The sequence below is a fragment of the Marmota marmota genome, unplaced genomic scaffold (assembly GCF_001458135.2).
Source record: "Marmota marmota marmota unplaced genomic scaffold, marMar, whole genome shotgun sequence".
NCBI classification, from domain to species: Eukaryota; Metazoa; Chordata; class Mammalia; order Rodentia; family Sciuridae; genus Marmota; species Marmota marmota.
This window is the reverse complement of record NW_026000294.1, coordinates 2,511,930-2,537,965: the sequence shown is the minus strand read 5'-3', so window position 1 is coordinate 2,537,965 and position 26,036 is coordinate 2,511,930. Positions and strand designations below refer to the sequence as shown.

The 26,036-nt window shown below is 45.6% G+C and overlaps 2 protein-coding genes across 3 annotated transcripts in view; one reads left to right on the top strand and one right to left on the bottom strand.

Moving 5' to 3' along the window:
* The window catches only part of Eda (ectodysplasin A), an 82,215-nt gene extending 62,888 nt beyond the window's left edge, over positions 1-19,327 (top strand). Inside the window, exons 2-7 of the mRNA XM_048797152.1 lie at positions 3,598-3,621; positions 7,961-8,140; positions 9,525-9,559; positions 10,546-10,597; positions 13,413-13,543; positions 15,343-19,327. Of these exons, the coding sequence (XP_048653109.1) occupies positions 3,598-3,621; positions 7,961-8,140; positions 9,525-9,559; positions 10,546-10,597; positions 13,413-13,543; positions 15,343-15,594 (674 nt within the window). The 3' untranslated portion in view covers positions 15,595-19,327. The remainder of the gene's footprint in view (positions 1-3,597; positions 3,622-7,960; positions 8,141-9,524; positions 9,560-10,545; positions 10,598-13,412; positions 13,544-15,342) is intronic.
* Positions 19,328-21,445: 2,118 nt separating this feature from the next.
* The window catches only part of Awat2 (acyl-CoA wax alcohol acyltransferase 2), a 70,594-nt gene continuing 66,003 nt past the window's right edge, over positions 21,446-26,036 (bottom strand). For both annotated transcript variants that reach the window (XM_048797151.1, XM_015501608.2), the window contains 6 exons: positions 23,913-24,023; positions 23,492-23,562; positions 23,049-23,253; positions 22,658-22,832; positions 21,822-22,021; positions 21,446-21,600 (listed from right to left, as the gene is read on the bottom strand). In XM_048797151.1, the coding sequence (XP_048653108.1) occupies positions 21,446-21,600; positions 21,822-22,021; positions 22,658-22,832; positions 23,049-23,253; positions 23,492-23,562; positions 23,913-24,023 (917 nt within the window). The remainder of the gene's footprint in view (positions 21,601-21,821; positions 22,022-22,657; positions 22,833-23,048; positions 23,254-23,491; positions 23,563-23,912; positions 24,024-26,036) is intronic.

Genomic DNA, 26,036 nt, shown 5'->3' with positions numbered 1-26,036 from the left:
ATATATATATATATATATATATATATCACATTTTCTTTATCCATTTATCTACTGAAGGGTATCTAGATTGGTTCCACAGTTTAGCTATCGTGAATTATGCTGCTATAAACATTGATGTGGCTGTGTCCCTGTGGTATGCTGTTTTTAAGTCCTTTGGGTATGGATTGAGGAGTAGGATAGCTGGGTTAAATGGTGGTTCCATTCCCAGTTCTCCAAGGAATGTCCATTCTGCTTTCCAGATTGGTTGCATCAATTTGCAGTCCCACCACCTATGTAAGAGTGTGTCCTTTTCCCCAGATCCTGGCCAATACTTATTGTTGTTTGTTTTCTTAATAGCTGCCATTCTGACTGAAGTGAGATGATTTGCATTTCTCTAATTGCTAGAGATGTTGAACATTTTTTCATATATTTGTTGATTGATTGTGTATCATTTTTTGAGAAGTGTCTATTCAGTTCCTTGGCCCATTTATTGATTGGAGCCTCTTCAACAAATGGTGCTGGGAAAATTGGAAATCCACATGCAACAAAATGAAATTAAATCCCTTTTTCTCACTGTGCACAAAACTCAACTCAAAGTGGATCAAGCACCTAGGAATTAAACCAGAGACCCTGCACCTAATAGAAGAAAAACTAGGCCCAAATCTCCATCATGTTGGATTAAGCCCTGACTTCCTTAATAAGACTCCTATAGTGCAACAATTAAAATCAATAAATGGAATGGATTCAAACTCAAAAGCTTCTTTTCAGCAAAACAAACAATCAGTGAAGTGAATAGAGAGCCTACATTTTGGGAGCAAATTTCTACCACTTGCACATCAGCTAGAGCACTAATCTCTGGGATATATAAAGCACTCAAAAATTTTAACACCAAGAAAGCAAGTTTTATTTAAAGAATAGAACAGAGATGGACTTTTCTGCAGAGAAGGGGATCCAGAGCTGGTATCCGAGGAAGTAGGGGTGTCCTGCCCCTTTTATAGATTTTAGAATTCCTTTTTTCTCTTGGCCTCCCCTGCCCATCCTGCTTCTGTGACTAGAGACCAAAAGGTGGGCCAAAGGTAGAGCAATCAGAGGGCAGAACAAAGCCTCCCAGGGGTTCAGGCAGGAAGGGAGCAGCCCTGGAGGCATTCATTAGCAGCCTGGTGTAGGGAGGAACAATTCCCTGGAGGCAGGTCACCTTGACAACAGGTTGCAGCAGGGGAAAGGGCTCTGGGGGTATTAGCATTTCATTTACTTCTGAATCAGCCCCCATCTTTCTGACCCAATCATTTATTGCCTACACTGTCTGTCTTTTTGTCCCCCAGCCTCACTTTAATAAGCTATTTTTTCTTTGGATTATCTTTTTGTGTATTATTTATGTGTATATACAAGTAATGAATAAGTATGTGTAGTAAAAAAATAATAGAAGTTTGAAAATTAAAAAAAAAAACTTCACTTTCCTTCTATTCAATAGTGCATTTTTTTTTCCAATAGTGCATTTAAATCAAACTTTCTCTGGGAAGGTTTCCCCGCCCCCCTCAGTTAGCCAGTATAATTCCTAAAATCCCCCATCTTTGGTGTTTTTCTAATTGTAATTTCTTTGAGGATGGAGTTGTGTTGCAGTATATACTGTTCTCAATTCTGTAGGCATGTTCAGTAAGGTCTGGTTGACTAGTGATGGTCTGATTTCCTCAAAGCCTATTTTGAAGTCTGATGGAACAGCACTAACCCTCCAGCTGATTTAGCCAAAACCTTGGCCATGACTAGCACATCTTGGCTATGAGGGCAAGGTGGCTGCAGTTGCTGCCATCCTGTTGCTCTCCAGGTCTGAGGTTGCTGACTAGTCAGCTGGTAGCAGACTATTTGGGGCCCGGCCCTTTCTATGTACATCTTTCCCCAATCAGCTTTCTTGTTCAAGGAAGAGGCCCTTCTCAGTTTGAGTTGCTGCCTCTTAGTATTATCTGTATAGTTGTACTTCCTTGCCAGAACCATCATACATATTCTCAAGAGCTCTCAATCTTGTTAAAAACCATAAAGGATGGGTAGCAAAAAAAGAAGAAGAAGAAGAAAACAAAGGACTGGGAGGAGAGGGAAGGAGGGAAAAAAGAGGATAGGAGAATGGAGATTCATGGCCTTTCAGTGCAGTAGGTTGCTCAATTCTACCTAAAACATCTCCTGCACTCAGGACCTACTTTGCCAGGGAAGTCTACACAGACACTGAATTTTTTTTCACATTTTTATTGGTGCATTATGGTTGTACAAAATGATGGGATTTGTTGCTACATTTACATGCACACTAACACCCCCAGCACTTCCCCCTGCCTTCCCATCTCCCACCCCTTGATCCCTTTCCTAAACTCATCTCCCTTTAATTATCATGAGATCCAGCCCACCTTTCTTTTCCTTTATTCTTTGTTGTGTTTTTCTTTCTAAAGGGCTTGTGCAACCCTGGCCACACTGGAAGTCCTATAGGTTAGAGACTCTACTGACCTCTAGTAGAGACTGCTATCATCTCTAGAGATTTTTCCAGGCTTGTTACAAGGATCAAATGAGAGAATATATGTAAATATGCGTTATAAACTATAAAATAATATTTGAACCCTTGATGTTCTTTTTGTAAGCTCTGGTGGGCCCTGACAGTGGATTAATGTTGTGCAATATTGTTTTTGTGGGATTTTGGAACAGCTATCCTATACCTGTGTCTAAAGAGAGCCAGATCCATCTACTGAATGAAGAAAATGGGGTCTCTGGGAGGGAAAAAAAATGAGTGGAAGGCACCTAAACTGTGTATGTCAAGGGAGTGGTTGTCCCATATTTCAGAAAAGCCTTGGGTTTTCTGAGTGTCCTCTGATGGTTAAAATTATTTTCCTTAAGAGTAATTCCCAAGAAAATGCTTGTGATTTCACTATCAATGAAACTGTTCACACTTCTTTTAAAGCTTCCATTAAATTATGGTAAATGACAGTGTGAGATCATGTGGACCCCATATGAGTGTGTTAAGTTTGCAGTATTATCTATTTCTTTATTTTAGTTGTAGACGGACACAACACCTTTGTTTCATTTATTTATTTTTATGTGGTGCTGAGCTGAGCCACAACCCCAGCCCCTGGTTGCACTATTTTAATAACTACCAAATTAAATCACTATTAGAAAGTGACTAAAAAGTAAACTGTTGCTGTTTTGCTCCTTCCATGAAAACAACTCCTTTTTCTTTTCAGCTTCCCCACATGAGACGCCATATCAGGTCCTCACCTGGATGCGTGACTCTTCAACCTCAGGACTTGCAGAATTAATGGAATGCCGTCCTAAGATTGTTGAGTTATGCGTTTCTGGGCATTTCATCTCTACAAAGAAGCACCCATTCCCTTCCCCAAAGACTAAGGCTGAAAGATTTTTCTCTCTAGGAAAGAATCTTCCTTGTCATCTTTGTGGTCTCAGCAGTCAGAAAACCAACTGGGAAGGCTTTGTAGTTGGAAGATACTTTGTCAAGAACCTGACCCTTGGCGGTCAGGCTCCCTTAAATTTGCAGGCTTGGAGGTCCCTTGCAGAGCCTGTCTTAAAAGAGTAAATATTTTCTATTAATTTTCAGTGACTTAATTTTCCATTTTCTTTTTCTAATAGGTCCAGTTAAAAACAAGAAAAAGGGTAAGTTAAGCTCTTGATTTAAAAAATTGTCTTGTCATGTCTTTTCTAAAGTTAGAAGAAAAAAAATCAAGGGAGTAGGATTTTTGTGTTAATTTCTTTCAACATTGTTTGTCTATTATTTATTCAATCACCTATGATGTGTATGAGCATTGTAGTTTTTAAAGAACAAAAAAAAATGGTTCTTCAGTAGTGGTCCATGAAAGATAAAACTGATTCTCTAGCAACATATAAAAATTGTTTTTGTTTTTCTTATTGCTTTCTTCACACAGGGCCTCGTGCATGCTAGAGCAAGTGTTCTACCCTGAACTACATCTCTGGCCTATCCTCATCCTTCCTTACTCTTTCCCCTGCTTTTCCTTTTTCTCTGTTATTCCCTCCTTTATCAAATCAGTGATCATATATGAATGAAGACCTGAAGTGCTTATAAGGAAAAAGGTACACTACCTATGGAAAAAATGTCAATATTTTGTTTTTTGGCCTAAATCTCAACCTATTCAATTTCCCAGATACTCAGGGAAGATATGTCTTATTTGTAGGGATTCAATATCCTTTTCTCTATGATGGGAAAACTAGACTGTAGTGTTACCCTGATCCTTCAGTCTTTCAAAAGAAACTTCTAGTTGGGCAGCTCTGTTGTACTGTTTCTGGGCCAATAAGTCTCCATTGTTCCTGAGATGAGACCGGCCCAAGGGCTGGTACAAGTGCTCATTTACTTGAAGAGAAGCATCCAAAGACAAAACAAGCTCCAAAGAAAGGACTAGGTGATATGATACACTCCTTATGTCTAAAAAAAAAAAAAACCAACTATGAAACTAGTATATTAGCTTGTTTCTGGGTTCTGGCCTGAGGGGATGATAGATAATGTAAAAATAATGATTTTTCATTTAAATGCTTCAAGTGAAATGACTCTATTAAGATTTATGGAACTTTCTAGAATAGGTTATCAACCTCAGACTGAGTCAAAAAGACTGGCTTCAGGTACAGTCTGCCACTTCTGACTGCCAGGGTACTTTGCTGCCTTGAGGTACTCAGGACCCCATGGTAAATTTGTTTTCCTTTTGTAACAAAACTGAGGCCTCCAGAGGACCTCAGCTGAGCAAGATTAGAAAAAAGCAGGAGACTGGAATCAGCGAAGAAACCTTTCTCTGTGGGGCCTGTGCATTCACCACCAACATACCAATATTTATTTTTTAGTTGTAGTTGGATACAATACCTTTATTTTACTTATTTATTTTTATGTGGTGCTGAAGATCATACCCATGGCCTCGCACATGCTAGGCAAGCACTCTACCACTGAGCCACAACCCCAGCCCACCAACATACTGTCTTTTAAGAAAGTAAATTTGGTCTTTAAGTGTTTAGTTCTTAACTCTTGTCACATCCCTTTAAGGCAGAAATTACAATTCGGATTATTGCCCAGCACTGCTACCTCGTGTATGGGACATTATTGAGAAGAAAATGCACATGAGCTTTAAGCATTTACTTTAGCTGAAAGTGATTTAGAAACTATTTAACATGGATTTCCTTGGACACAGTGAATAGGCCCATGCCTGAAGAGTTAAATTGAGTTATTCCCTTAATTTTCACACTTTAATGGAATTTTCCTACTTCTATAATTCATTCATTTTCTCTCTCTCTCTCTCTCTCTCTCTCTCTCTCTCAATTTGGTTGTGATTTCAATATTTAGGGATTTGCTAAAATGTTAGGGAACTGTCCCTTTGATGAAGTTCAACTTTGAAAGGAATATGCATATTCTTCTAGGACTACACAGGGTAACTTTCTAAGCATGAAAGTCTCTAGACTTTTGTATCATGAAATATTCTGTTAGGAAATCTGAAGAAGGAATTCAATCATCTAAAGTCAGCCTCTGGTCCAGAGGTCATTTTGAACATGCTCTTCTCTGGGCCTAACTTTCTATAAGTATGCAAATATGAGAAGCACACTTCCCTAATTGCAGAGAGGCAAAGACCAGCTGCACAACTAGATCACAGCAGGAACTTTTTCTCAAATGCCTTCTAACATTTTCATAAGTGAACATTCTCTGTTTACACTGCAACCATTATTCTCTTGGACTGGAGGAGTTTCTGGCTGTAATTCTTCCAAAATTACATTAAGCAATTACAGGAGACTCACATTCTTGAAGCTGAAGTTTTTGCTACCCACAGAACACCCTCTAGCTGGAAAAATCTCTGTTAGGCCCAAAAATGCTAAGATACAGGATGGCCTAATATGCACCATCCTTTGTGTCTACTCCACCCAAAAATAATGAAGGAGAAGCAAGCCTTACAACCAAGCTAGGAACGTTTCCTGGCTGCTAAGGGTAGGTCAGTCCTCCTAGGGAACCTTAGTCTCAGGAAGAAACTTAAGGAAATCATTGAGGCCAACCTCCTCATTTCACAGATGGAGAAACTAAGGCTCAAGAAGAGGAAGGGATATGCCCCAAGTGTGACTATGGCAGAGCTGGGGCTTACATTCTTATCTCCGGAGTACAGATTCCACTTCTTTCCACTACACTAGCTAGAATTGAAACTTGGGCGCCAAATAAGCCTGATTTGGAAGCAGTCCAAATCTGAAGGGAGATGGTTTTCCTGTTCAGCATCTTAAAATTGGCTAGATGTAGAAACTGAGCAGATCCAATCTTCTGCTGCTAAGTTCAGGGAAAACTCTAAAGCTCAGACCTCTAGGTCTTTAAGGCTACAGGGACTCTGGGAGAGATACTCTCCAGACCTTCCTTTCTTTAACTCCCTGGAGAAAAGTGATCTGTTCTTTCATTCCAAATGCAGATGTGGATAAACATGGACAGTTGGCCTCTTGAGTGGCTTTGTCATGAGGATTTGGTTTCTTGGACATGAGGCATTATTTTCAAAGGAGGACCTGATAAGTCAGTACAGGATTTTGCAGGCTGAGTCTGATGAGCAGGGAGTTGGAGTCAGTATGAAGATTTTAAAGAAAGGGTTGTCTTTAAAATTAAACTACCTCAGCTGAAGGCATTGTGGTGGAGTCCTGTAAAAGGCTTCCATTCCTGGGACTTCCACAAAATTGTGAGAGGGTGGTAAAGGGAAGAAGAAGACACTGACTTCTGAGTGACTAGCTGCAGTCCTCAAGTGGAGCTGCTCAGAGCAGAGAAGTAAACAGAAAGAGCTGGAGGTTTGGGTTTAAGTCTCATTTAGCATGACTACATCTGGGTGGAAATGTTCGAAGGACAAGAATATGAAACAGAAGGACTGAGATTGTTCTGGAAATATAGTGAGGACAGAAGGGAGTGGAGTTGGTGATTATAATGAATAATACATTTGAGAATAGGGCCTCTGAGAAAAGACTCTGGGAAGTTGGATTATTTAGCATACGAAAAATAGAGATTGATGGGTAACCTAATGTCTTTGAGTGTATAAAGGTTATTATGTCAATGATGCTAACTATTCTTCTCTGTCTACACAAAGGATGGAATAAAAGTTTAAGCTGCCATAGGAGGGATTTCAGTTATATCTACCAAAGAACTTCCTAACAGTGAGCAGTGAGGGGTGATAAACATTGGAACATGTTACCAAGGGAGTTTGCAGAATTTCCTTTCCCAGAGATCTTTAAAAATAGAGTTTAGAGAGGTCAGCTGAGAAAGCAATGCCTGCTGCCTTCTCCTCAGTTCTCTCTACTCTGCCTCCCCTTACTTCCTGTTGTTTCTCAATATCCTCAATCACTCTTAGCTCCCTCCCTCCCTTTTTCCCTCTCCTCCTTTCCTCCCTCCCCATCCATTTCTCATTCCCAGCTAGCACTGCCCCCATCCCCATCCCCACCCCCATCTCCTGCATATCCTGACTCCAGTAAGTGTCTTCCCAGAGCCAATGGCATTCCTGAGGTCAGGCTGTCCAGCTTCCTCTTGTCATCCACATCAAATCCACCAAACTAGGGAGTTAACATGAAAGTCCCACACTCTTCAACAATGGCCCAGTTCTGTAAAGAACCACAAAGTGACCCATAGGTCTGACTGCTTGGTAGTTGTTGTCCTTTGGACTCAGCTGAATTGTAACCTTCTCTTTCAAGACTCCCCTGACCTCTTCAGCATTTGGTCCTTACCATTAATGTAGCACTCCTACTATTCTGTGACTATTTCCCCACTAGACTGAGCTCCTTGAGGTCCATTTATTTCTGTATTTTCCTATCCAATTGAGAGAAGGGGTAGGGTATGCATGATAAAAGTGTCCAGCTCTTTATCAGGAACTCCCAGCCAGAGGGCTGATTTTATGTCATTGAAAGTCTCTAGAACTCCTGACAATATACTCCTGACAGTGCACTCTCAGTAGCAAATAACTACAAATGTAACTCTGATTCTTTTTTTTTCCAGGAAAGAAGGCAGGGCCGCCTGGGCCCAATGGTCCCCCAGGACCTCCAGGACCACCAGGACCTCAGGGACCCCCAGGGATTCCAGGAATTCCTGGAATTCCAGGAACAACTGTCATGGGACCACCTGGTCCTCCAGGTCCTCCCGGTCCTCAAGGTCCCCCTGGCCTCCAGGGACCTTCTGGTGAGTTCTCCTGTCTCTTCACCCCCCAAGCACCTTATCAATACTTTTACAGAGCAAGAGAGGGTGATCCTGAGAATGGTTTCAAATAGTGGTGATGGGATTGATATGCAATAAGAAACGCAGGTCTCCTTTCCCAGTGTAGAGCTAGGAATTGGACAAGCCAGAAGAGTCTGGCCTACTCTACCTTCTTGTATGTCAATGACAGGCTACCTGTTCTTGCCCCATGTGAAATCTTCCATCACAATATCCCTTGACTTTAGGCCTCCCTATAGTGTACCAGTAAATTTACATGAGCCAGAGAGAGGGGCCATGATGATTCATTGGGTTTCCTGTGGAGGATGGAGTTGGTCTGCTCTGATTCCCAGCATCTAGCTCCACATACGGATGCTTGCATGGAAACAGATTATAGGGAGAGATGTTGAAGGCTGGAGGGTAGTTTCATCCCTTGAACTCTGAGGTGCCTTTCCTATAGATGTAGAGAAGTAGTCACTGATGGTTAAGTAGCTGGAAATTTATGAGTCGCTCAGACTGTGAATCCAGCAGACCAAGGCATCATGGCCATCCTGTTCTGCAACAAAATGCTTCTTGCACTAGATCCTTATCCCACAATACTGCCTAAATGCCATTGCATCACTTTGCATCTTTTTCCTGGGGCCCAGAAGAGCAGCCAAAAGGTATGGCTGCAGACTCAGACCTGCCTAATTGGAGTTGACAGGAGTCAGACTGGACTTAGGTCAGTAGTTATCTCTTTCTCCTGCTCACTTCCTGTACCTTGGGGTTTAAAAGAAATGGACTCTTTATAGCCAATTTCTCTAGGTCTGAGAATTCAGCAGCAGGACTCATATTCTTTAACTTGGAATTCAAATAGGGCTAAGCAGTGTTACCATGGCCACAAGAGACAAAGTTGGTTTTTTAATCCAATCATTCCACAAATATTAATTGAGCACTTTCTGTGTATGGAGAAATACATTGCTGAGTGGTCCCTGTTCCTGTAGAGTTTATGTCCTAGAGGAGGAAGAGACAATTAAAGAAACCAGATCTTTATAAATGGTTATGGGCTCCATGAAGACTATTAACAGACAGCATCACTCTCCACGGGTTCTCAGTGGGGCTTACCTTAGGCCTGTATTGGCAAGAGGCCAGCTTCCCTGCTGGATGCCATGCCTACTGAAGATGAAGTTCAGGGACAGAAAGGAGAAAGAAAGGGCATCCTCTCACTTCCCAGGGCCCCCCATTGCATTCTGACTCTCCCCACAGCTCTAAGACTTGGGGAAGAAAGCTCAGACAGGGCTGGCCCCAAGGAGCAAGGTTCAGTGCCACTGGCTACTGGGTGGGGAAAGGGTAGAAAGAGTACACCCTCTTATTGTCCTGTCCTATTTTGTAGGTGCTGCTGATAAAGCTGGAAGTCGAGAAAACCAGGTTGGCTGGGAATTTCTGTCTTCCTGGGGCAGAGGGAAGGCCACAGGCTTAGAGCAGACTTTCAGGCAGCTCCCTACCAAATTTCCTGAAGCTTTATTTGGTGAAGACATCTTGGAGGTTCTGAGGATTTTCACTTACAGACCCCTCCCATGTCTATGAATAGAAAAACTTTGTCTCAGGGCCTGCCTTTAGCTATGGGAACCTGTGGGAACCTTTAGCTATGGGACTTTTTCCCCCTCACTCCACAGGAGACAGAGGGTCACCAGAGCTAGACTCAGTAGTGAATGGAAATGAGCCAACAGTCAGGAATGTTCACCTTGGCCTCTGACTCCCCACATACCCCAGACACCTAGTTGGCACTCAAAGTGCCTAGGAGACAGAGCTGAGGAGTTTAAGAGTGTGTCCTTGAAAAATAGCCAACTACCTCCAAGCCAAGCCCAGCCTAGGCTTCTGCCTTAATGGCCCCAGGGGCTCCTCCCTAGTCTTTGAGCTTCCTAATCTGTCTCTGTTGGCAGGTTCTGCTGCCTTGCCTGGCTTTGTCTCATCTCAGCCACCCTCACTACAGCTGTTTGGCCACCGTGATAAATCTACACAGCTGCACAGTGCACGATGGCTTCATGGGGCCATTTTATATCCATCACCTCATTTGATCCTCAGACGTCCCCATGAGAGAGGCCAGAGATTCTTATAATCCCCATTTTTCCCTGTGAGAGAAGCCAGAGATTCTAATAATTCCCATTTTACAGTTGGGGAAATGAGGCTCAGAGGCACTATATTTAGCTGAAGTCACATAGCGTGGAGGTGGCAGAGCTACAAAATTATATTGCCCTCTAGTAGAAATGTAGTCACTAACATCCCAAGACCGGGGAGAGGAATAAGAATTGGGATACAAAAAAAGACTTAGAAATGAGGGATAGAAACCTGGGAACCGTGGCAGAGTGAGAAACTATTACAGTGACTACTCTTTATCTTTTTCATCCTCCCAGCCAGCTGTGGTGCATCTACAGGGCCAAGGGTCAGCAATTCAAGTCAAGAATGGTAAGAATCAAAGTAGGCTGCCTCCCTGAAAGGAGCATCTCTCCTCCCTCATCCCCAGCCTCCAAATAATTGTCCAGCCTAGTTCCTCCCAGGCCTATGAGGTACCCTTGGCATAGAAGGCCATTCTCTACTCCATCGTGCCCTCTACTGGCTATCCACAGTAATGGCTTGCACCAAGATCAGTTGCTACACCTAAATTGCATTTAGAATTCACTGATGAGGGAACTGAAAGGGACTTGAGACATCATCCATCCAGATATTCTTGAAGGATGGAGTCTATATCAGAGTCGCCATAGAGATATGAGTAGTTTGATAAACACTTTCACAATACAAATTCGAGATGGGAAAACTACATAAAATTGATCTCTTCTTGTGTGATCACTCTAAAAAGAGAATGAGTGGGGGTGCTTCTCAGGGAATGAGGATTATGTTAGAATCCCTAGGGAGTATGAGATGCTAGTGTCTACCAAAAGGGAGAACATGTTTAATGAGGTTGAGGAACACTGCTTTAATGTAACCCCTGCATTTAAGAGATGGAGAAATAGCTGGGTGTGGTGGCACATGCCTGTAATCCTAGGGACTCCAGAAGCTAAGGCTGGAGGACTGAAAGTTCAGGGCCAACCTCAGCAATTTAGCAATGCCCTGCAACTTTAAAAGATCCTGTCTCAAAATTTTAAAAAAAAAATAAAATGTAAGGGCTGGGGATGTGGCTCTGTGGTTAAGCACCCCTGGGTTCAATGCCTGGTACCAGAGAAACAGAGAGAGGGAGGTGGGGAAACAGAGTCCCATAGGGATTGGATAATACCATAATAATGTATGTGGCTTATGTTTGTATGGTACTTTAGAGTTTTCAACATGCTTTCTTTGTTTTTTATTTCATTTGACCCTCACAACTGCCCTATGAGGTAGGTATTAGCACCTTTCTACAGAGACAGAAAGCAAAACTCAGAGAGGTTAATTAACTGGCCAAGATGTCATAGTTTTTTAGGAGCTGAGATTTGAAACTGTTTGCCTGGCTCTTTGTACTGTGTTATGCTCCTTCGGTGATATGTATGTCCACTCCACTGAATGATTAGGTTAATTTTCTTCCCCAAAGAGACATGAACATTCATTAAAGAACAGCACTTTGAAATAATGTCCAGTCCCCAGGGTGCCCAAAGCCTAAAATGCAAGAACCCCCAGGAGCCTTAGGAAATAGCAAGCTAGCCAAGATGCCAGATGCTAGCAGAGCTTGGACTGAAAGGGAGGGGTTGTGAGTATGGAGACAGTAAATGAAGGCCAAGAAACCTGCTATATGGGGACAGCTTTTAAGAGCCAAGTCAGTCCTGAACTGGTTGTGCTGAGTTTCCTTAATGATTGGACTTAGCTACTCCCCTTGCCTGCCACCTGGATGTCTGACTTAATAGCCTCATAAGCACAAAAAAAATGAGCAGAATGGCACCAAAATCCTAGCAGTCCTGCTGGGGACCAGGTGCCATGGGCCCCAGAGCCTGGAGTGGGCCATGATTACCATCTGTCCAGGGAGGACAGGGACACATAGGGAATAGATTTGTTTGGGTGTCTGGAGTGATGGCCTCAGTATTTATTCTGTGCCAGCAGCTACTGATTTTGTTCCTGCTAACATATAGCAAGACTGTTTCCAGCCCCCCTTGGCCACTCCCCAGTAGTTGTCCATGCTGACCTTTAGTTCCACCAGAAGAAGTGAGGGAGTCAGCGGTGACAGGACATCATCCAGAGTAGTCCACTGAAGAGATGGAGCCAGGGCAACTCCTCCTACTCCATCCTATGTATGTATCACCTTGAGGAAACATGGCCACCTATTCCAGAGGCCTCTTTCCTCACACCTCAGAGAGGCAGCCTCCTGAGACTGACCAAGGATGGATATTCAAAACATAATTTCTTGGGTGAAAAATGGATGGCTGAGAGGGGGAAAAGGCTCCATGAACTTGGGTTCCCTCCACTCCACCCTGTCATAGTAGGAAATAATATCCCTTTTTCTGCAGGATGAAAAAGGGAAGTTTTCCTCTACCCTCATGTGCTGGCTCCCCCTGACTGAGGTAGAGCCAAGAGATAGATGCCTTGCCAAGGGTGCCTCAACTCCCAGACACCCTCCCCTATCCTTCTGGCTGGTCTACTGCAACCTGGCAGTCTATCCCTCACTCTCTTAAAGATCCCTCACACCTATGGGGCTTGATTACTGGTGGTCACTAGCTCCAGCTGACATGGAGTCTCAATCACCTCTGATCCTTAAATGTTCTCCAGATAGACCACTCATTGGGCTGAGTAATTGCCTGAGGACCCAGGGAGGCTTTCCAGAAAGGAGTGGGTGTGGAGGAACCATAAAAAGGACTCTCTTAAGGAGGAGAACCTATGAAACAGGAGAGGGATTCAGGAGCTACTGCTGGGAGAGTAAAATTGAATAATAAGACCTAGCCTGCCACTCAGTGTCTGAATTTTGCCTGTGCATGCCCCATAAAAAAAAAGAAAGAAAGAAAAGAAGAGTGCCCACTCTTCTCTTACCACCAGCACTCCAAATTCTAACTGGAAGGTGTTGGTTAAATACTCTTTCAGACAAAAGAGTCAGGAAAGGAGGGATGAAGAAAGAAAGGCAAAACACAGGGCTCTGAGGCAGGCCCAGGAGTCCTTTAATAAACGGCACTACTTCCCTGCTTCCAAATGCTCTTCTTAAAGCTTGGCCTCTGGGCCTTCCTAGTCATCTGGGGCAGGGTAGGGGATTGTGTACTGTTTGGTATTTATTTCTATTGCCCAGATTATTCTGACATGTACTGACTGACTGCCCTTCTCTCATACTGAGATCTTTCAGGTGGAGTGCTCAATGACTGGTCTCGCATCACTATGAACCCCAAGGTGTTTAAGCTACATCCCCGCAGCGGGGAGCTGGAGGTACTGGTGGATGGCACCTACTTCATCTATAGTCAGGTAGAAGTGAGTACGGTCTTAGGCCTAACTCTTATATCCAGAATGCAGATCCGGTGCAGGCCACATAGGGGCACTATGGAGACAGCCAAGACTATCCATTGACTAACTTCCTGCTTTGGCAGGCTGGGTGGGGGTGAAAGGGTACTTCCCCGGGGGAGGGCGTTGTAAGGAGGAATGAGGTGGGGGGGCTGCTTCATTTTTTTTCCTAGCCATGTATCATGGAAAAACTGAAGAGAGGCCCCTCCCACATCCTACTATCTGATTCCCTCCTGCAGGGCCCCAGGCCCTTGTTTCCCTCTGAACTGTTTGGTTCTACTGCCAAACTTGAGCTTGGTCTCAGCATAGTTTTTGAGAGTCAGTTCCAGGGCTGCTGAGAACTGCTTCCCACAACACTGCTAGCTTGGGCATTATAATGAATTGTGCTCCTGCGGACTTTCTCTCCACCTCAAAAACATTTCTGACTCTTTCCTTCCTCTTTCTCCCATTTGTGTCTCTGTCTTTCTGTTTCTGTTATTCCTGCCTCCTTCCTTCTGTCATTCTCCCAGGCCTTTCTCCCTCTGTTTTTTGTCCTTTCCCTGCCCTGGGCCCACTCCCCAGGTCTGCCAGTGCCCATCCACTGCCATTCCCCATTGGGTGCCCCCACTGGGGGGAGGTCTCCACAGAGTTAGAAGTAGATGAGCCTTGAGATTGGGGCTTCTCTGGGGTGGGCAGCAAGCAGGCGGATGGACAGAAGGACTACGGAGCCAACAGATGGGTCTCACAGGAGAGTGGCCAGAGAATGTGGGTCAATAAGCATTCGCTGGGCACACTGAGCATCCTGGCATAGCTTGGTCCTGACCCAAGAGATAGTATAGCACCTGAATACACAGCTCCTAGCTTTCATAAAGCGATTTAGGGTGTCAGATGGTCTCAACCCCTATGGGGCATGTGGGTATGACCCCAATGTCCTACAGACTACGTGCCATTTGGTGGTGGCCAATAATCAAAAGGGGATGGGGCATGATGACTAAGGGTAATGCAGATGGAAAAAATTACTTTTCTAAATGTAGGGGAGAATTGAGAGAGGCCCATGCAGGCTAGGAAAATCCCTGTGACACCAAGCCATCAAGCATAGGTTAGTGTCTCCTCCTGGCCATGGGAGTGAAGTTAGGTACCTGGGTTCTGCCCTTCCAAATTTGATATATCATTTGTGGTGGATGGCTCACCATCTTTCTGGATCTGTTTCCTTAGTCATCTAATGGGAGTGTCAAGGGGTCCTGTGATTAGGGAGAGGAGTTTAGTGCTGAGAGGGGCTGCTGCAAGCTGAAGGGGCTTCTGTTAAAGAGCTGAGAAAATGGAATACCATTACTATGACCTCCCTGGGGATCAGTGACTTCTAAGTTTAGTAGCACATAGTCATTGGGGCTTGAACTTGGGAGTTAATTTTTATCTAGAGCATTAATCAAGCACTGATTGAGCACCTAAGGTGTACAGATCACTGTGCTTCATACCAGAGATGGGGTGAGGAGGTGTTGAAGGGGCAAACCAGGCACAATATTTTACCCTCACAGAGTTTGTGACAGGTGTGCTGTTGTAAGAAAGGTCTGCTCAGCCACCTGAGCCCCGTGGAATAGGGGAAAGACAGTGCATGAACCTATCACCCTGCTGCTCCTATTGGCCCACTAGCATGCCTTCAAGTGGCACTGCTCCCTCTACAAGGTACACTGGCAGCTCATCTCAGAGGGTCCTGTCTGGTCACTATAGGGGAGGGCCCCCACCCTCTCTTTCCTCTCTTCCCCAATCCCTTCTTGTTGCCTCTCACCCAGGTTTACTACATCAACTTCACTGACTTTGCCAGCTATGAGGTGGTGGTGGATGAGAAGCCCTTCCTGCAGTGCACCCGCAGCATCGAAACAGGCAAGACCAACTACAACACCTGCTATACTGCGGGTGTCTGCCTCCTCAAGGCCCGGCAGAAGATCGCCGTGAAAATGGTGCACGCCGACATCTCTATCAATATGAGCAAGCACACCACCTTCTTTGGGGCCATCAGGCTGGGCGAAGCCCCTGCATCCTAGACTCCCCCCATTTTGCCCCTGCCCATGTCCCTGCCCCAGGTTTGGGAGCCAGGACTCCCAGAACCTCTAAGTGCTGCTGTGGAGTGAGGTATATTGGCGTTGCAGCCACAGAGAGAAACGCCCCTGTGCTATTTATTCCCCAGTGACTCCAGGATGATAAGGCCTGCTTGATTTTCCAGAATGACTTTGATTTAACAGGACAGTTGATGGAGCCCCAGGGTTTACAGAAAGCAGAAACCTTCTTTGGCTCCTTATTGACTGGCTTATGGCATGACTCTTCAACCCCGAGGTCCCTGTTGTCAGATTTATCATTGTTGCACTAAAATGAGGATCCAGGGCAGTGGACCAGAGAAAGTGAAGGTGCACTCCAGACTCTGGGGGTGATCCCAAGGGTGCTGCTGCTCCTCTCTTGGCTGGGGGTGGGGCAAGGGTGGCATTAGGCTACAGCCTAAGGAGAGAGCCAGGAAGGAAAAGATAGGTGCTGGTGGCAGAGACCAGGGGAAAAACCTGCCAAGCAAGTGTCCTTGGCAGTGGAAGCATTCTTGCTGCTCTGCACTGTGACCTGCAAGAGGGTCAGGGAGCCCTTCCCACTCAGGCTGAGAGCCACACTGTGGCAGCTTTCTGGGCTCCAGAGACGGGAACTTAGCTCTGCCAGGGAACCATTGCAGGAACAGCCACAAACCTGCCTGCATAAGACTCTGAATCGGTACTTGGGGCCACATGTCTCTTTGTTTACAGCTATGCTGCATGCTCAGAAAACTCCCTAGGGTCCCCCTCGCAATTGCACCTGCCCCAATCTGACTAGAACTCCTGTCTTCTTTCTCCACAGAGCCTACCTCTGTCTGAGACAGGTGCCTAACCTGGGACCTGTGCTTATGTGAGTCTGGGATATTCTTTAGCTTACCTGGGCACAAAGAGAAGTTTCCATTTACTAAACAATACAAGTAGTATTCATCTAATTCTAATCAAACTGTGTCTGGAGGCAAGGGGTTGGACTGGATGACCTCCAAACGTCCCTAAGTCAAGTTCTAATATTTGTGACTCTTAACAGTCAGCTGCCACAGTAGCCTTCTGAATTCCCAAACCCTAGACTGCCCTTGGGCATCAGCAAAGCAGAGTTTTACTACCTGGCCTAGAAAGGGCAAGAGGTAGGGTTAAGACAGGGGAGTTTTGTCCAAGTTGCCGCAACCCAAGTGATCATTAGGACAGGCTTCATCCAAAAGGACAGCAGCCAATGGCCTATTAGAGCTTAGTCACCCCAGAGCCCCTGCTGCTTCACTGAAGTCAGGCTCAGGAGAAGCCAGCATCTGGGCATTGGGCAGGGTTCTGTGCCCTAGCTCAGGTCCAAAGGCACCTTGGCCCAACCCCAAGCTTCCTGCCAGGTCAAATGCTAGGACCATTCAAGGGCCTTATTTCTACCTGCCTGGATACAACCTGGCTTCTAAGTGCTAGGTCCAGGCCAACGCTGTGGGGTCAGCCTTGTACAGTTTGCTCCTCTTGTTCCTAAAATCTGTTTTCTTCTGAGGAGATGGGAATACATTCCTTCAGGCAACTGGAATCTACCAAGAACAACAGGTATTTCTTTCTCAGATGTGCCTCCCTTTCAAGGGTCAGGGCAAGAAGTGGTGGACCAGGCCTCTATTGTCCAGTTGCTAACGACAGCCTTGCAACCAGAGGCAGAGGCAAGGAAAGCTACAGGCTCAGCTCCTTTAAAGTGCCTTACACAATCTGCCATTGTACTAGGAACTGGCAGAACCTCTCAAAGTTTGGAAAGTACTTTCTCCTTTATTGTTTCCTTTGAAGAAGGCAGAGCAGAGAATATCTCAAATGCCATTGTTTAGATGAGGCTCAGAGAGGTGAAGTGCTTTGACTAAGATTTCACCCAGTTTAAGTCAGCTAGGTCTGACTCCAAAATTATTCCCTTACACCATAGAACTGTGTGGAATTGGGGTCTATAGAGAACCAATAAAGTTGATGATATGGAACCAAGATCCTTGAGAGTCTTAGGGAGAAACCCAGAGATGCCCATTTTCATTACTTGATAGTAATCCCAGTTCTCTTGGCTGTCAGGGGCTCTTGTAGCAAAGAGTCAAACATCTCTTTGGGAAACAGCCATCAGCCATAGAGGCTGCTGAGAAGAATCTTCTTGGCATCACATCCAAGCAGCAGCCTCTGGGACCCCATAATGGGTAGTCCCTGATGTTCTTTTCACCCATCTGACAAAACAAGCAGCCATCACAAATGGAGTCCTACTGTGGGCAAAGTCCTCCTTACAGACAGACAGCCACCAGGAGCCCACTGACTCCTCACAGCTACTAAGTGACTCCTTATCTCTTTCTACCAGAACACAGAGACCTTGATAATATCAGCATCTCTCAGGGAAGATTCGAGAGAAGGCTGATTCTAAAGCCAAGTGGGTATGAGGAGAAAGGAGGGAAAAACTTCTGAATTGTACCCCTAAAGGACAGTCTGACACCCATCCCATTCTCCAGATATGGAAGGGATTGTAGGGAAAGCAGGATTCCCACTGGACCCCACATTCTTTCTGAACCCTCCCTAGAGGGGGAGTGATGGTAAAGGAAATAAGAAATAGCTGGGGAACCCTGCTGTGGTCTAGTCATTGGTGAAGTAGTGAAGCAGTTTACTGTTGGAGGATGTGGAGATAGATTTACAGTTTGGAATTATGATGATGGGAATTTACCAGAAGGCTAAGGCTAGTGTGGAGAATGGGACAAGGACATTGGAGGGGAAGCAGATGACAGGTTTGCAAGAGAATTGCATGGCAGGAACCTCTGCCAGCTGCTTGGCTTCAACAGCCAAGCTGGTACAAAAGGCAGCTGTGGGAGGCTGCTCAGCTACTGGTTCCCTGTAAAATGTAGCATTTGCCTTATTTCCCCCACTTCATCCATCCTGAGCCATATTTCTTTTGCTTAACAGGAAAGGGCTAAGAACCCTGTATGCACTCACATGTGAGTGTGTGTGTCTTCTGTAACTAGAAGATTCAGAGAAATTTAAAACTAAAAAGGCCTTTAGAGGGAATATAGTCTGACCTACACTCCACCCTCTTACTCATGTGGAAACCGAGGCCCAAAGAGGGAAGGTGATCTTCCCAATGATGAGCAAGCTCTGACCTCCAGATTCAGCAGAGAAAAGGAAGGAGAAGAGCCACCCCTGTTGTACGGGGCCACCTTCTTTCTTCCACCCACCTACTCAAGGCTGGACGTGCTTGGCCCCTTTAAGGAGCCTGGCCAGGCAGGGAGAGGAGAGAGGCAGCCTTCATCAGAACTCTGCTCTGCCCCCCCCACACACACACACACATTTGCCCAGCTCCTGCCTGTGTACTAAAAGGTTCCAGATTGGCCCAGTACCAGGAAGTTCTTAGGCCACCCTAGTGCTGCCTCAGGTCCCACCCTTGCCTCAAGGCTCCCCTAGGCCTTGCCAGTACAGAGAAGGAACCCAATTTTTTTCTCTTTTAATCCATTTCAGGGCTCTCCAGGAGGCATTGGGGTGTGTTATTTCTTTATTCAGAAAGCTCCAGCTGGGATAGGGGAGAGTAGGCTTTGTTGTGATAATGGCCTGGAGCAGGCCCATTGCTGCTTTTGGGGGTCAGCATCCAGTGTGAGATACTGTGTATATAAACTATATATAATGTATATAAACTGGGATGTAAGTTTGTGTAAATTAATGGTTTATTCTTTGCAAATAAAGCGCTTTCCCCCTCCTGTTCTTGAAATCAGTTTGAGCACTTCCTATGGGCTAGGTGCTTCTTTGCAAATTATGCCACTCATGAGCTAGAGAAGGGACCAAGGCACTCATTTCAGAGGGAACAAAAGAAAGAACATAGTCTGAATTTCCTGTCAGGAGCATCCCACATCCTCTCTGTGCTCCAAACCACATGCCCCCATCCCTATCACCCTAGATGTACTGGAACCATATTCCCGGGAGGCTAGATGTCCTGCCAAAAGGAATATTGTCCTGGGGCAAGGACACCAGCATGTGAGACTAACAGATATTTCAGGCCTTGACCCAAAACAGCTTGGGGGAATCCAGCCTTCAGCTCATCATTAAGGTATCACCTCATTTTGCAGATGAGAAGAGCAATGCTCAAAGATTTTAAGCAGCATGTGGAAGGCCAGCCACCTAGTAGGTGTTTCAGCCTTGTCAGTTCCCAGTGCAGGACACTTTCCCCTCTACCTTGCTGCCTCTGCCTCTTGGTCCATGCTCTTCCTGTGGAGGCTTGTCCTAGGAAAGAGGCCCACTGGAAGAGGACCAGATAAGAGAACTCAGAAACATGTAGCCCAAAAGCATTCTGGTCACTTTTCACAACCCAATGCAGCCTTTGTCTCCAATGTATAGATGGAGAATGTGACATGTAAGCACAGAAGCCCAGGTTGATCTGTAGAGGCCAGATGTGCATAGGCCAGATGTTGGAACCCAAGATGGTCCTCTGGCTGCCTTAAAGGGGATTTTTTGATTATTTGTTTGTTTTGTTTTGAAAGGGAAAATAGTTACAGGAAACTTGGAGACTATTTCAAAACACCATGGGGTATAACTCAGTGGTAGAGCACATCCTTAGCATGTACAAGGTTCTGGGTTCCATCCCCAACACCCAAACAAAACAAAAGCACCTTATGATAACTCAGGGAGCACATAATCCCTGGCACAAGAAGTACCAGAGAAAGCAAAAAAGTGGAAGCATTTTTTGCCGCATCATGTGTAAATCATCACATGAGGCAGGCACCCAGGGCAAAAATGTATGTTACACTATATACAGGGTATTCTAGACCAAATTGAAAAATTCAATGCAGGTAAATCATTGGACCAAAAGGTGTTCCACTCAACAGGGATAGAACAAGGGCCCTGTGGACCAAATTTTGTTACCTGTCATTGCAGTATCCACTGGGCCAAGAGTCTGAGAGACTTGCTACTTGGAAGGAAAGTACTCTATGGCTACTGGAAAACAGGTGCTCAAAGGACAGAGTCATAGGGCCAGGCAAGTACAGTCAAGTTGCTAAAGGAAAGATGGCAAATAAGGCCTGAGCCTGACACATTCTACTATAGCTTTATGAGATGGAAAACAAGTATGTATAAAGAGTGGCAGTTGGTAGCCATTTCTTAAACTTTCAACACAAGATCATACACTATTAAGTTTCTTTTAAAATCGAGATGACACGAAATTGAGGGCATTGTTAACTCAAGGACAGGAAATGGTTGGAGAATAATCTGGTATAGCTCTCCAGTTTATAAAGTTCAGTCACATCCAGTATCATTTGCTCTTCCCAACGGCCTTTGAGGTAGGTAGGGGAGGGATTATTGGTCCCATTTTACAGATAAAACTGAGGCTCAGAGGAGACTGTCCTCAAGGTCACATGGCTTGAAGGTAGTAAAGCCTAAACTCAAAGCCCACTGGCTCTTAAAGCACCCGGTCCTACAAGAGGCTGATGCAAAAAGATGGGGCTATTGGAGATTTCAAGGATAGACTTGAGCTGGAACCCAAAGCCCTCAGAACAGACTAGTTGGGGCTCACGTAATATCTGAAGATGGGCTTTTTATTGTGTCCATTGTTTTCCTCAATTCTGATGCCTTCTAAGGGAGCCTTCAGGGCACCTCTACCCTAGGGCATCCCTGCCTCTTGGAGCTAACTCCCCATGGCCCTCAGGGGAAATCAAAGAGCTAAAAGGAGAAAGATGGAAGTGGAAGGACCAGCACAGAGAACATCCCCATGGACAACCCCCCCCCCCCCATGAGGACTGATCAAATCGAGAGCAGGAGTCCGATAGGAGACTTTCGACCTCCTATTTTCACAGGTTTCACACCTTCCAACCAAGCTGCGAGGCTGCTGGGATGTCTGTCAAACTACCACCAGCTCCTGAGTCTCTGAGATGCCAAACTTGGTCTTATGCTGGTCAAACAGTTTGCGTAGGGCGTCAATATAGAGTGCGTGGTATTTAGCCACAAGGTCCTTGCTCGGATTCTCAATCTTGGGCAGTGCTAGAGGCTCCCCGACTGCCAGGGGAGACAGAAGAGGGAACAGGAAAAGTATCAGTATGGCTCATTCCTCAGAATAGGTGCCCTAGGCCTCAAGCCCAGCTTCTCCCCACCCTTGCCCCCAACTTGCCACGCATCCTAGCCAGCCTCCCTGTCTCTGAGCACAGCCAGAGCCAAAGCTCCCCTCAGAATGGATCCTGCATCCTCGACTGATGCTGCCAATAGAAAGGGATACTCACCAACGGTGGTTAGAGTCTGGGCATGGGGCAAAAGGCCCCAGGAATTCTTGGTGAAACCACGCCCATAGAAAGCACAAGGGTAGATATGTACTACACGCTGGAACCATTTCTGAAAGCGGTTGACCAAGCCCCCAGGAGTAAAAATGTGCTGATTGTAGAGGTCTGTCTCTCCAAAGACATAGGCAGGGATTAGAGCCACCCTGAAAGGAAAAAGCATCTTCTTTAATGCCCAGAAAGTTAGGGACCTTGCTGAAGGCAGTCCCTCAGTCTGTCTGCAGGCCTCCCCAGATCTCAGTCCAGCTGCACCTAGGTCCAGGCTGAGTGTGGGGGCTCCATGGCCTATCCCAGGCTTCCCATGGGGGCAAAGCAGCAGCAACCTCAAGGATGCAAGCCCAGGTACTCCTGGGAACCCCCTGGTCTGAATTTCCATAAAACCCAAGGGCCATTTCATTCAGCTTCCTTCCCTTTACCCCACATGATAAGCTCGCTCTCTCTGAGCTGGGGTTTCAGCCTGACCCCTTTTCAAGAGGGACTGGCCCAGATGAGAGGCTAATGTGAGGGAGAACAGGCTGAGGGCTGGCCATCTACCCTTTCTCCATATGCAGAAAAGCCTCCAGGACTTGGCTGTTGCTCTACTCCAACCTGGACACAAGGTTGCTTTTTTGTTTCAATAACAAATACAAATTGTATATGTTTATTATGGCCCTGGTTAGTAACAGTAAATTGTATATTCCCACCTCCCTCTTTAGATACCACTTCCTCAAAACCCTTCCCTCTTTCCCCGTTGGGCTTTTGGATCCCCACCACCCCTGCTTCTGGACTGGAGCTGTCCTTACCCATGCCGAAGGGCCATGCGCACAAAACCACACCGGTTCTTCAAGACCAGGGTGGAAGAGCCTGGCAAGCTGTATCTGCACTCAGCCAGGCCACCAACCACCACAATGAGCATGTTGCCTGTGCCTTTCTGGGTAAGTAGAAAGTCCATGGAGGATTGGCTCACAGAGCAGGCCCCTGGCAGGCAGAAAAAGTCAAGAGGTCTTTGGCCATGTTCCAATCCCCCAAACATCCCCCCCTCCATCTGTATTTAAGGGAGGGGAAGAGCTAGAAGCCTCCTTTTAGGCCAGCCTAGTATAGCTGTTCAGGATCAGAGGATCATGGAGTTGGCCTTGCTCTCACCCACCTCCCCATTTTTTTCTTTTTGACCTTATGCCCTAGAAGCCAACTCACCTGTAGACATTATGTATTCTCTGAGGAAAGGCACCCAGAAAAAGGCTCCCAGGGTGAGCATATAAGGGGTGATGCCAGGAAACATCTTGGTGAAGTTTTTATTGTCGGTGGCAAAGTTACCAAAACATGCATGGGACATGAGCCCATGAGGGTGGCAGGCAAGGATGTAGTTGTGGCTGGGGGAAATATCATGAGTCTTCAAAAGCTGTAGAGGAAAGTGGAGTCAGGAGAGCTACAGCCAGGGCAGTGGCCTCCTGTTGGCCAGAGACCTGGAAGGAAAGGGCTTCTGGGAATGGCTATGTAGGTTGGGCAATGTACAACCCCAGCAGACATCACTCTCATAGGCCCCGATATGGATGGTACCCACCACCACAACTGACCCAGCTGCTGACCCTGGAATTGGCACTGGCCTGGGGTCCCACTGGGGCTCTGGGGCTACTCACCTTGATGGGGAAGTAATTGCAATAGTGTTTCCACAGGCACCACTTTCTCACACAGGGAAACCGGCGACCACCTGAAAGCAGAAGCAATGTAGCACAGCTTTGTCCACCTCACTGTCCTCTTCCCTTGCCACAGGGTACTCTTATCTGCTGCTGGCCTCTTAAAAGTGACAACCTGGGTAAGCATATCAGGGCCAATTTAGGACAGGGAGCTTCTGTTTCATGAGCTTCCCCTTCCCTAACCCACTCCAGTTCTAACTGGGGCCTTTTCTGACACCTTAAAAGGAACCCTTCCCTCAGCCTCTGTAGCCCAGGGAGAGACAGGCTGAAGGGCTGCCAGGGAATTGGCCAAAGACTCTCAGGATTAGGAGAGAAGAGGGAATTGTATGTGGTACATGGCAACACGGTTGCACAGGGCCCTTACCTCTCTCAGGGGTCTTCCAGTCAAAAGCCAGCCAGGTAAGAATGAGCACAGTGACAGGCCAATATGGTGTGAACACCACCAGGTAGAGGTTGATGAGGAGCACAGTGATCACTGGAGGAAGCCCAGCCCAGAAATAATGAGTTGTGAACAGTCCTGCACACTTACCCTCCCTCCCAAGTTCTGTGCACCAAGTCACACATACTCTCACCCAGGCCCACTGAACCCTCACTCCCTCACCCTAGTACATGGTTTGCATGCTCAGGTCCCCAGTCCCCTTCTGCTCTCTGACATTGGGAACCTGATTCAAGTCTAGAAGTCAAGGAGTTTTCCTCTCCTCTCCAACTATGCTTCACACAGTAAGCCCTCCATCCCCAGGACCTTGCCCCAGCATTGAGCTTGGCTCTGTCTGCAGTGGGGTCAATGGCAGGTAGCCACTTATAGCCATCAGAAGATGGGACTCCCAGAAGAGTTTTCCTCCAACTCATGTTTTTCTCTTTGTATCTTCTCTGCAAGACTTCAGTGGAGGGGACACCAAGGAAGTGAAGACCCAACTTCAGCAGGTTGGAAGCATACAAGATGGCAAACAAGAAACAAAGGAAAACAAAAGCTGGGATAGAAGAAGGTACTAGGCCACATTAAGCTCCAAGAAGCTAGGAATAGTGTATGTTGGAGTACTAAAGAGTTATTGGAGATGAGTCATAGGGAGCCACACTTGGTATTATTATTGGGCTCAGTGCTTAAAGCATCGGTGGGTAAGATTGTGTGGGAAAGTGGGTCAAAATCAAGGTTAGAGAAGACAGAAAACACTCCTAATTGAACATAATAGATTGAACACAACTTTTTGTCTTGACTTTTTGCTGGAGCCCCATGAAAACTATCCCTAAAATGTTTTTTAATATAGATCCACAAGAAGAAAAATAATTAAGAGAGGCCCAACAGTGGATGAGAACTATCTGCAAATATTTGCATGTTGTAAAATAGATGAAAGAGAAGGTAATTAAGAATAAAGAAAACTGGGAGTGGGACTGTAGCTCAGTGGTGGAGCACTTACCTAGCATGTGTGAATCACTGTGTTCCATCCTCAGCACTACATAAAAATAAATAATTAAAATAAAGGTATTGTGTCCATATATAACTAAAAAAGTTTTTAAAAAAGAATAAAGAAAGCTGGAGTCTAAGCGCCTGTGAGGGGAATACCTACAAGAAGCAAGCCTGCTTGCACTGAAGAATCTGGCAAAGACTTGGAATTTGGAGGGACCCAGTGTCCCAAAAGGCAGGGATGATGCACAGGCTTTAAAAATCAGTGGTTGAATTTATCTCAAGGAATTAAAACTGCAAGTCTCATCTCCTCCCCTACACAACTAGATGATGGGAGAATTACTCTCTGAAAAATTGAACCAAAGAAATTCTAGATTTAAATGTAGATGGTCCCAAACTTATTATAATGGTTTTACTTACAGTGTTTCAACATTATGATGATGTAAAAGTGATATGCATTCAAAAAAACTGAACTCCAATTTTTGAATTTTGATATTTTCCTGCACTAGCAATATGTGGTATGATCCTCTCTTGCATGCTGGGCAGTGGCAGCAAGCCACAGCTTCCAATCAGTCACATAATCACAAAGATAAACAACTGAGACTCTACAGTGCTATGAGGTTCAGTAGGTTAGATGTATTAAATTCATTTCTGATTTAAGATATTTTCAACTTCCAATAGCTTTATCAGGACATAACCTCATAATGATTCAAGGAGCTTCTAGACTTACCTGACACACAGTTGGGATACTCTGTATAGCCAAATTATTCATCAAATGTGAAAGTAGAATACAATTTCAGATATACACAATCTCAGATCATTTCTCTCCCATATCCCTTTCTCAGAAAACTCCTTGAGGATTTGTTTCACCAAATGCGGCAGTCTGGCTGGGCACAATCAGAAGCCACTTGTCAAAAGAAACTAACTTTATTTTTAGAACCGCACACGCCAAACAAAACAGCCTCTCAGGAAAAATCCTCAGAGCCTCAACTGCCACCACCGGCTTTCCACAAGCCTCTCTCTCCCACACAAACTTCTCTCCACCTCCCACAATCCTCCTGCTCTTGAGGCCGATTGGCTGGGTCA